The 12,207-nt window shown below is 43.9% G+C and overlaps 1 protein-coding gene across 2 annotated transcripts in view; it reads right to left on the bottom strand.

The window, feature by feature from the left end:
• MICU2 (mitochondrial calcium uptake 2) overlaps positions 1-11,355 on the bottom strand; it is an 83,600-nt gene extending 72,245 nt beyond the window's left edge. For both annotated transcript variants that reach the window (XM_082602590.1, XM_082602589.1), the window contains exon 1: positions 11,106-11,355. In XM_082602590.1, the coding sequence (XP_082458716.1) occupies positions 11,106-11,309 (204 nt within the window). In that variant the 5' untranslated portion in view covers positions 11,310-11,355. The remainder of the gene's footprint in view (positions 1-11,105) is intronic.
• Positions 11,356-12,207: the final 852 nt, after the last annotated feature.

Consider the following 12,207-nt stretch of genomic DNA (forward strand, 5'->3'; position numbering starts at 1 on the left):
ACAAATAAAATATGGTTAGTATTAAGTTTTTAGGAAAGAAAAGTGTGTCTGGCTCACAGGATAACCCTTACTGTCGTCTGTCTACCGCAGCAGTTCCTGGTTAAACCGCAATGTTCCCTTATCACCACTCCCTCCTGCTGCACACTAAAGTAGCTCACTCGGGGAGTCGGGGAGTCGGAGCCTTTCACATCACACTCCAGCGCAAGCGGGACTGTCACTGGAGGAACGTCAGGAGGTGTTAGGCTGTTCGCTGCCTCTCCTCGGCAGCGGCCGAAGCCACGCACTCAGAGCAGGATGCACCACAAGAGCAGGCTCCTGACCCTGACTTCAGCCCTGGAGCAAATCCAAGCGTTCCAGAACGCCCCACCAACGTGGGTCTGAACAGAGGCAGAAGCCCTACTAGGGATCTGCTTCTGATCTGAGCTGGCTCGTAACTGGTCAACTACGACCAAATTTAAACTGAAACAGATTTTGTCTTTAAAACACCTCATAGTGTGATTTAATCTCTTGGTCTTTATACACTGCACACACTCAAAAACACAGAAACTAACCCATTTATACTTTCTTATTACGTATAATCTTCTAATTGTGCATACTAGCAAATGAGAAAAATGACTGATATTCCCAAATAGCAGACAGACGAAGCCAATCATATTTTGTTTTGGAATATCTGCTGATAAAACAATTTGTGACAAAACATTGTGCTTTCCTATTTAAGGCTCATTTTGTCTAATTTTAAAGATGGCTTGCACGTCTAGGGCGCACAGCAGCCAAGTGATGCGGAAAGAGGAGGGAGCCGCCTGGAACTACGCTTGTGTCGCAGGAAACACTGAAGCTGCACAACTGCTAGCAGAGGCACATCCATCGTGCAAGACACACGTGGGCACACGGGAGAGTTTGTAAGGCTGTACTTCTTAATGCAGAGCACTCACAACGTGTGTTCTGCAGACCACACAGGCTTGAAACTGTCACGGACGTCAGTGAAAAGTGTCTATAGAGACCAGGCTGTGCTGAAATATACGATCCAGTAAGTAGTAGTTCTATACTGACATTATTTATCATCGGAAACATTGAACAATCTTGTTTATGGAGAGCACGTTAAGAGAAGATATCTGCTATGGCTTACTTTACCAAATATTTACCACTTTTTAATGTAAATTTTAAGTTCATATACTGCTACTATTGATGGCTTAAGATATGTTTATACACTGTTATAATTCATAAAACTCCAAAACTCACAGTAACAAAAGCATTAATTTGAATGCATTATCCACCAGAACATATGCTTTATAGAACAAGAGTAAATAGTAATTTTTTACTCAGGTTCAGCTAAATAAATATAATTGCAAAAGGACAGATTAAAAAATGCTTCTTTTACATTACAATTTGCTTTTCTTCCGTTCTTGGCCCCTTTGTCCCCCCTCCCCAAAAAGCACCTCCATAGACTTGCAGTAAGATACAGAAAGAATGTCCTATCGCACGAGGAAGGAAAGACCACCTCGCATTCATGCAGGACAAATAGCTGTGCCAAAAGCACAAATTACATCTCATTACAGGGTATAACTTGTCATCTTTTTTTCATAATCTGGCCATTTACACACTTTGATTTTGGACTTCCATTTGGGTTTATTAACATCAAAGCTTTGTCATCACTTATGTGTTTCTAGAGACATTTTTACCTGAGGCAATAAAGTGTAAAAACTTCTTTGCATTCTTGCTGTACTGCTGCAAGAAAGCTTTAGTCTTCATTAGGCTTACAATGTTTCACGGTTATTAAACTTCTGTATGTTGCTATAAAGTTCATTGCCCTCGGCATACCAATTTTAAATGTACTATCGTTAAACCCAATGCACGGCACACAAATACACTCCAACCAAGTAGACTCCAATATATTATTGTTTTACTCTTGCTAATGTCTTACTAATGTCCTTTCCTCCCCTTTTCACGAAAATAATGACCACAAATATACTCAGACAACTTGAAATAAAAGAAAGCAATGCCAACTTAATTTTATGAATTGTTCAGGGCTCTTATAGCAAATTAAAATAGTTTCATTAAATACATTATTTGAGCTTTTAAAATACTCATTGATATGCAATAGAAAAAGAGTCCTGCATCTAATGACACTTGCAAAATCGCTTTCCCAGTTAACATATTTCTGTTTGACTATTTAAACATGATGATCCACATTCCTTGCTTTTATTTATTTAAAATTTGTGACCACCATTTGTTTTAGTCAGGTTATACTCACAAAATATGAGTTCAAAATGTGAATTTAAGTAATATCAAAGGGCTTCCCTGGTGGCGCAGTGGTTGAGAGTCCGCCTGCCGATGCAGGGGACACGGGTTCATGCCCCGGTCCAAGAAGATCCCACATGCTGTGGAGCGGCTAGGCCCATGAGCCATGGCTGCTGAGCCTGCGTGTCTGGAGCCTGTGCTCCGCAACGGGAGAGGCCACAACAGTGAGAGGCCCGCGTACAGCAAAATAATAATAATAATAATAATAATAATATCAAAGAAACACCATATTTGATGTTCTCTTACTATTTTAGAATTTTAGAATGCCACGATGCAATATATCCTTCTCATTAAACTCATAATACCAAGGCTTCTTTTGTTTTAGACATTTAAAAAATTAATTAATCTTTGGCTGCATTGGATCTTCGTTGCTGTGTGTGGGCTTCCTCTAGTTGTGGCAAGCAGGGGCTACTCTTCGTTGCGATGCACAGGCTTCTCATTGTGGTGGCTTCTCTTGTTGCAGAGCACGGGCTCTAGGCGCGTGGGCTTCAGTAGTTGCAGCATGTGGGCTCAGCAGCTGTGGCTCTCGGGTTCTAGAGCGCAGGCTCAGTAGTTGTGGCGCACGGGCTTAGTTGCTCCGTGGCATGTGGGATCTTCCTGGACCAGGACTCGAACCCGTGTCCGCTGCATTGGCAGGCATATTCTTAACCACTGCGCCACCAGGGAAGCCCAAGGCTTCTTTAAAATAATTCATTAGGTAAGATTTTTTAGCTACATTGGAAACACTCACCAAAAGCAAGCCATCAGAAGTTTGTGGCCAGTGGTCCTATATTCATCCTAACTACTGTCTTGAAGCTCTCGTTCTTCATGAACGCGTTAACCCGTCGCCCCCTCCCTCTCTGGGTTTTCTTTCCGGCAGCAGTCATTACTGCTCTGACCCGCCCACGTTTCCCTGATTCTACCTCCTAGTTTTCCAGAGCAGCTCACCATCAGGGTCTCCTGTCTACAGCCAGCTGCTAGGGTTAACCATGCCCTCTGCTTTCACTCCTGTCTGAAGGAGGAAAACTTGTTAGTCTCAAAGCCCAACCTTCTACCTGGGGTCTGACTCCAGGTAACCTCCTTCCTCAAAGACTTCCACCTATAATCACCCCCCCAGAGGTGGACCAATTTTTGCCCCCTTATATCATTCTCCCAGCCAGTGTCTCTTTTAATACCCTTTACAGCAACACTTCTAGAAAGAAGCATCTCTATTCGCTTTCTTTGCTTCCTCACTTCAGTCTCTCCTCAACACATTCCAATTAAATTTGCCCCCAGTATTTCACTGAAATGCCCTTTGTCAAGGTTACGAAGAACTCCCCTACTGCCACACCCAAAGCTCAACCTTCTGTCCTCACCCGCTCAGTAGCAACAGACTTAGTGAGTTACAGATTCGAAGCAATCCCTATCAAAATCTCAGTGACATTTTTTATGGAAATAGAAAAAAAATCGTAAAATTCATATAGAGCCACAAAAGACCCTGAAGAGTCAAAGCAATCTTGAGTGAGAAGAACAAATCTGGAGGCATCACACTTCCTGATTACAAAATCTATTACAAACCTACAGTAATGAAACCAGAAGTAGCAGGTGCTGAAAAGTATGGTACTGGCATAAAAACAGATAATACGGACCAATGGAACAGAAAAAGAGACCAGAAGTAAATTCATGTATTTACAGTCAACTGATCTTCAATAAGGGTGCCTAGAACACGTAATGGGTAAAGGATAGTCTCTTCAAAAAGTGGTGTTGGGAAAACTCGACAGCCACGTGCAGAAGAATGAACTGGACCCTCATCTCACACCTTATACAAAAATTAACTCAAAATGGGTTGAAGACTTAAATGTAAGAACCAAAACAGTAAAAGTATGAGATGAAAATATAGGGAAAGCTTCTTGACATTGGTCTGGGTAATGATCTTTTTTTTTTGGATATGACACCAAAAACACAGGGAACAAAAGCAAAAATTCTCAAGACTACATCAAATTAAAGAGCTTCTGCACTGCAAAGGAAACAATCAACAGAGTGAAAGACAACCTATGGAATGGGAGAAAATATTTACAAACCATACATCTGATAAGAGGTTAATATCCAAAATATATAGGGAACTCAAGTCGATGGCAAAAAAAACAAAACGAAAAAACCTTGATTAAAAAATGGGCAAAGGATCTGATTAGCATTTTAAAAAAGAAGACATACAAAAGACCAACAGATATATGAAACAGTGCTGACGATCACGAATCATCAGGGAAATGCAAATCAGAACCACAATGAGGTATCACCTCCCACCTGTCAGAATGGCTATTATCAAAGAGACAAGAGATAAGTGCTCGTGAGGATGTGGAGAAAAGGCAACCCTCATGCACTGCTGATGGGAGTGGAAATTGGTGAAACCACTGTGGAAAATCCCTCAAAAAGTTAACACTACAACTACCATATGGTCCAGCAGTCCTGCTTCTGGGTATGTATCTAAAGGGAGTAAAATCGCTCTCTAAGAGACATCTGCACTCCCAGGACCACTGCAGCTTTATTCACGAGAGCCAAGCTATGGAAAGAGCCTGTCTGCGTCAGCAGACAGTGGGTAAAGACAAGATCGACACACACCCTTACCCACAAGATGGAGCACTATTCAGCCTTGAACAAGGAAGTCCTGCCATTTGTAACAACATGGATGATCCCGGAGGGCATTGTGCTCAGTGAAAGAAGCCAGATACAGACAGATACTACATGGCTTACTCATCTGTGAAATCTGAAGAGTCAAGCTCACAGAAGAACGAAGTAGAATGGTGGCTGCCGGAGGCTGGGGCTTGGGGAGATGCTGATCAAAGGGTAGAAGTGTCAGTTACGCAGGATGAATAAGTCCTGGAGACCTAGTGGACAGCACGATGACTATGCATATACACCATACATACAATACTATATCATATGCTTGAGGTCTACTAGGAGGGTAGATCTTAAGTGTTCTCACCAACCACAAACACACACACACACACACACCTCACAATGGTAACTTCATGAGGTGATGGATGCTAATTAGCTTGACTGTGCTGATGATCTCTGTTACACAAAGAAAACATCAAGTTGTACACCTTGAATATATACAGTACACCTCAAGAAAACTGAAGGATAAACAAACAAAAACCCCTTCCAGGAGTGCTGCTAAAAGCCTGGGAACGGGAGGGACTGCATTCTCCAGCCGCCCCTCCTGGGCATCGCTCCATCCGATGCCGCCTCTGCTTAAACCACAGGCGTTGCGCGTAACTCTGCCTAAGCCCTGAGAATACACCAGACTTTAGACTGGGTGGGAGGTGGGGAGATCAGCAGGCTGTAAGAGAACACACCCTTTCCAGTCCCACGCCTCTCTCTCCCTTCCGTTCCTACGCCCAGACTGGCCTGCGTGCTCCAAATTCTCCTGCCCTCAGGCAAGCAGCCCGCCCTCACCCGCGGAGCCTGAGCCACACTCACATCCTTAGGGGGCTGACTCTTCACGGAAACACTGGCCGTGCAAACCCAAACCATTCTCCCCCAAGAGGAATTCAGCCAGTTGTTAACAGACAGACCTTGTTGTATTTAAATCTTTAGTCAGTGTAATCAATACTACACAAAGTGTGTGTCATGCATTTAACTACAATATCAAAATATAGTGTCTATTAATCCATTTGGTTTTAGCCATATGTCAGGATTATTTTCCAAATTTAAAAATAATTTAATTGGCTTGAGGTTTACAAGTTGAAGCATCTCAATAATTGGAATGAAAATGCAATTTATTTTATTCTAAAATTTATTCTGATATTTTAATGTGATAGCTCAGGACAAAACCTTGCTGCATAAAGACAGATATAAACATTAACAATATGAATTAAAAATTAAATATCATACACAGTAATAGGTGAAATGGACCCACCTTTAAACTTTTGAGACAAAGGTATACCAATTATTGTTTCATTATAGATTTCATCAATTTATTTACCCATTCAATAAATACTTAGCACACCTACTATGCACAAGACTCTTTTCTAGGCTCTTGGGATATAGCAGAAAAGAGCAAGGTTTCTTATTTACTTAGGTTTGCTATTGGGAAAATGGCATATGTCTCTATGACTCTAAGTGTGTAATTGAGTACACATAGGACATTTAGTAACTGAGCTGATTCTGAACCTTTCTAGAAACTGCCTGCCTATTATTTCTACAAAGACTAATTAAACCAAAGTTAGACAAGGTCACTTCATTACATAGTGCAGTTCATTTATTTACTTTTTGTATAAACATTTATTATGTGCCATTGTGTGACTGTGAATGTTTCAGGCACCAAGAATATACAGATGAAAAAGATAAGAGGCAATTCTTCCGGGGGAGACAAAATAAACAAGAAGATAAAGTAATTGCAGGGAGTGATAAGTTCTACAAAAGAAAAGAAAAATGAATTCAATGTTAAGAAACGCTTTCAAGGATTTATAAATACAAATATAAATAAACATATCAAAGGGAATCTGACACTTATGAATCTACAGAATAAAAAATTTGATTTAGAATAAAAAACATTTATACAGTATTATAGACTAGGTTATACAAAACAACTTTACCTTAAACATGGTGGACAAATTTTTCATTAAAAAGCAAACCAAAACAATCCTATTATGAAGTCAGGGAAACATATATTCAATATCACGTATAATTTGAAAATTAATGTAAGGCCAAAAATTATAAAAATTTAGAGAATAAGTGAAATACTCATTCAACAAATCAATAAGAACAAATAAAATATTATCCCTGCTGTCACCTGCAAACTGGAATGCACTTAACTCTGGCTTTATGGTTTTCTCTTTACTTCTCTCCCCCCTCAGTTTTAGGCCTTATTTACAAGGATTTATAATATCAAAATGATTCAGAAAAGCTTTACTCTTAAGTCTGATCTTACATGCCATCGAGGATTTACTTAGTAATATGGAGATGTTTGTTTTCATCAGTTTTTGGTTTACCAATATATTATTTCTAGCTTGCAATAACAAAATACAGTAATAGCAAAAAAACTTTTACATAGTATTGAAATTCCTGCAGGAAGAAAATTATTTTGCCATTGCAACTTGAAAACTCTATAGAGCTTCTGTTTCTCCATGAAATAACTTTCTATATTTTTTAATATATCAAGGTTAGAATGCAGCTATCCTTTTAAAGCAGAATGGACTGGAATAATAGAATAATTTTGTCTTCTCCCTTCTATCATTTCTTACCTGATTTTACTATGCCAGAATCAAATATAATAATACTTAAAGAGAGTAATACTAAAATCTAGAACAGTTTTCAAATATACTTAAATGTTTCAGAGGAAGCAGGTTACATACAAATAACTGACAGGCTGACATGCTCTAAAGCAAGTCATGCCCTAAAGGATATCTGTAGGAGCAATATGTTGTTGTCCAGATGTAATCACTTGTTCAGGGCTCCTGTAGGGATCCCCCGGTTCAGGCCACTTCGCTTTCACCAAATTCACCAAAGACCTACACCGTACCCGCTTCCGCTAACCCAAAGAAACCTGAAGAAGATTTTTGCTTTTACGAAAAAAGGCAAAAATCGAAAAAAGTGCTCACAGCCTTTGTTTTTCAGCTAGCCGTTAAAGGGGCAGTGCACAGCCCAGGCAGCAAGAGCGGCCCTGGGGACCACACTCAGCATCTCAGCATCAGATGCCAGAGCTCTGAACTGCGTCTGTGAGCATCTGTGCTTCATCTCCATTTATTCTGTGCATCCGTTAGCAAGACGTGTCCTAACTGCTCCTTCACTTTATGCCAATTCGGCTTACAAAAGGTTTCATAGGAATGCTCTACTGTTGGATAGTGGGGGAGAACCTGTATATTTTCTGAAACAATACAATTACATTTTACACAAGACTCCTGCAACTTAAGACTCTGCAAATTTATCTTCTAAACTTCTTTCAAATTCATCCACTAATTTAGCCATCACCAACTCTCTCCTGAATTATTTCAACAGCTCCCGACCTCACTTTCAATCCACTGAAAGTGGAGTCACTAAAGTCTCCATACTCTTTCCAAAGGTCCAAGTCAAATCTGCAATACAGTAATACGTGTAATTCTTGATTTATGAGTTAAATAACATGGTATGGTGGCATGTTTAATAAGCACTGTAATTTCAAAGACGTGATTCTTTGAGATATCTGTCACAACTGTATCAGAACAGGACAAGATCTGAGGTTGAGGCTGTTATACTGTCGGTTACTGTTAATACTTCTGTAGCTAGTTGCCTACATTCACAATTGAAGAAAATGTTAAGTTATAGGTCAATGAAAACAAAAATGTAATCTTTTTCTATTTAAATTCAGACTCCCTTAATTCTATGCCTGTATTCTTGGGGGACCATGAAGGTTAAGCCCTATGATGGCTCCCTGCTGTCCTCAGGATAAAAATGTCTTCATGACCTGATTCCCTGCCACCCCTACCTGTTCTGAACCTCATCGCGTGCAGCTCTCATCCTACTGAGTCCAACTCCTCCCTCCAGACCTCTGCAACACTGTTCCCTTGCGTGCAGTATTCCTCCCCCTCTCTTTGCCCAGCAAACTCCATTCATCCCACAGGCGTCAGTTTACAGGTCATTGCTCAGGAACCCAAGCTTGTGGGAGGGGCTCTTCCAGGTGCCCCCAGAGCACCCAGCACTTACCACCCCTATCGCCCTCTATTAAAACTGCCCCCGCGGGCTTCCCTGGTGGCGCAGTGGTTGAGAGTCCGCCTGCCGATGCTGGGGACACGGGTTCGTGCCCCGGTCCGGGAGGATCCCACATGCCGCGGAGCGGCTGGGCCCGTGAGCCATGGCCGCTGAGCCTGCGCGTCCGGAGCCTGTGCTCCGCAGCGGGAGAGGCCACAACAGTGAGAGGCCCGCGTACCGCAAAAAAAAAAAGGCCCCCGCACCAAGCTGTAAGCACTTGAACCGTGTCTTGAATTCCCCACTCCTTGCATACTGCCTGGCACAGAGGTAGCACTTCAATAATTGTGGAAAGAAGAAAGAAAGAAGGGAAATGCCAACATATCTGCTGTTTCATGAGCTTGAATTCTACCCTTAATTCCTGACTGACCCTCACAAATGCAAGCACTGGTCACAATGGAAATCTGAAGTGTATGAGTCAGTGAGTATAAATTCACTATTTTTATTGGAGAAATCACTTACTGTGATGACTGAAAATGAAGGACATTATCACTATTATTCAGTCCATGTCAGGAAGACTGTACCACCTTGCAACGCTAAGTAAAATAACTATATAATACATATAAGTGTACCAAGAGCACATCTATCTCAGTAGTTCTCGACCATGCACACGTGGCTCCAAAGCGGCGGTGGCACTGACGGCCGGGGCGGCGGCGGGATTGACAGGCCCCCTCTTAGGGAAATGTTACCCGAGTCAGTGAGGTGGAGGGAGTTTTCAAACTACAGGCCCCTCAATTCCTGCTGTATTCAGCCACTGCTGCTGAGAGGAAGGTGAGGTCATCTTCAAGTCCACTGGGGTGGCAAAAGGACGAAAACCACTGTTTTAATAAAAGTGGTCCAACAGCAGATCAAGCCAATGCTGTGTCAACAGACCTTGTAAACCCATTGATAATACAATGGTTTCTGCATTACTTTAGCTGGACTGAAAGTACCAGAGGTTGCAGGGAGGGAAGGGAGCTGGGGAGAATTCAAAACACCACACTGGTGTAAAGTTTCAGTGTCCTGTCAGGAATTGAAAACACAAACAGGCTAGCAGTGGGCCACAAAAACACAGTGACACAGACGGACTGAACCTGGCATCTACAAATTGCTGAGTGGGTAAAACTGAAGCCATTTCTGGGCACACGGAGTGAACCCCTTTGATAGAAGGTGTGTCTGAGTAGCGCTAGGTCAGAGCGTGACTACAGATGGCTCTGCAGGACAAAATTTAAAAATGTGGATTTTATCCTAGGAGCACGAGGCACTAATGGTTTCTGAAGAAGCGTACGTCATGTGGTTAAAGTGATACTCTTGGGAAGATTAACTAAACAGGATGAATTAAGCTGTTGAGAACAGAGGCAGAGAAACCAAAGATGGATAATAAACTGAATTGCTTGACACAAAAAACACCGTTAGATAGATCCTTCCACCTGTAATCAGAAATGGTATGAGAATGAGGGGAGAGTTATTGTTTTAACTTTGTGGCATCTTAATTTAATACAAGTAAAAATACTGCATGTCAATCCTATACTTTTATTCACAAGGCCTGCTTTCCTCTCTTTTGTTTTATCTGACCGTTGAGTTTTTCAGAACTCAAGGCACTTAGAAAGGCATAATGTAAATCTAACCAACAGAAAAAGAATACTGCTTTTAATTTTCAAAAATATTCACACATAAACTTAAAAGAATTAAAATGTCCTTTAAATATTTAAAAAGTAGTACTCTTTTTCAAATGTTCAAATGTTTTGCGTGACAATTTGATATTGAACCAGGGAACATGACCTTTACTTTCAAACATGGTAGTTTTAAAAGAAACGTCTTTTGCGTGGTACTCAGAGTCCGCGGAACCATGAAGGTTTACGACAGGTGATACTGTTCCTGACAGCTGACCATCAAACCTGGCAAGCATCGACCAGCCGACTGCCTCTTTTATTATTAAAAAGGTCACCTGTTAGGACAGCTGGACCACGGGGCGCACCTGCGGGCCCGGGCGCACGGGACACGCCCCCACCGTCCCCGCGGGTGGGCGGCGCAGGCTGCCGGGGGCCGCCCCAGCACCCCACTCCTCACCCGCACACTCCACCCGCCGGGCGTCCGAGGACTGAGGGGCGCGGCGGGGTTGCCGGACGGAGCCCGTCCCGTACCTGGGCTACCACGGTGAGGCCGCTCTGGGGCGCCGCCATGTTCACGCGGCCGTGGTACCACGCTGCTCCTGCTCCCGCCAGGGCCACGCCGACCACTGCCGCCGCCACGGGCCCGGAGCTTGGCCAGGCCCGCCGGCCAGCAGCCAGCCCGCGCCGCAGCCTTCCGCCCCAGGCCGCCAGCCGGGAGCCTCCCGCCGCCGCCATTTTTGCGGAAGCGCCCAGTCGCCGCGTCCGCGTCGCTTCACACGGCGGCCCGAGAACTCGAGCGCGGCCGCGGTGTCGCGAGACCCAGGCGGTCTCCGCCCCGCCCCCGAGCCCGCGCGCTGTGAGCGGGCGGGGCCTGGGCGGGGCCTCGGGGCGGGGCGGGGCGGGGCCTGGGCGGGGGCGGGACGCAGTGGCCGGGAGAGAGTGGGCACGCTGCCGGGTGTGGCACCAGGATCGCCGTGCCGTGTGAGGGGGGGGGGCGTGTCCTGTGGGGCCAGGGCCGGGCGGGGGTCGAGGGCCTGGGGCCGGGGTCGCGCGAGGCGGCTGGCTGGCGGGCGCCGGGCGGCGGTCGCGGTGAGCTGGGAGCCGCTTTCCCGGGGGGCGTGATCAAGGCGGTGCGACCGGGTCCCTGGTGTTGGGCGCTGACGGACACGCCCTGTGGGTCCTGGGAACCGGGTCGCCTCGGCATCCTACGGGCTGCGTTCCGAATCACTTACCTGAGTCAGAAAGCTGCTCAAGCTCTACAGGCTTCCGCACAGACCTCGAGGACACAACCTGGTTTAAAAAAATTGTATTCTGTTGTCTCACTGTGGCAGCTAAGCAAACTTTTTAAAAAATGTATTCTTCAATTGTGGTGAAATATACATAACACTATCATCTTAGCCATTTTTTAGCTCACAGTTCGGTGGCATCAAGTACATTCACGTTGTTGTGCAACTATCAGCAGCATCATCTCCAGGACGTTTTTTGTCTTGCAAAACTGGCGAACTTAAAAAAAAAAAGCGTCTTCGCTGTCTTTTAAATCCTTCCAGTCCTTACATTCTCGTCTGCTCTTTGGTTTTTGCTAAATCATGTTCTTTCCCAGCCGTCTAACTTTGACGAAGTAGTTTTTTTTTTA

The sequence above is a fragment of the Mesoplodon mirus genome (genome assembly GCF_964341445.2).
Source record: "Mesoplodon mirus genome assembly, chromosome: 17".
Taxonomy (NCBI): Eukaryota; Metazoa; Chordata; class Mammalia; order Artiodactyla; family Ziphiidae; genus Mesoplodon; species Mesoplodon mirus.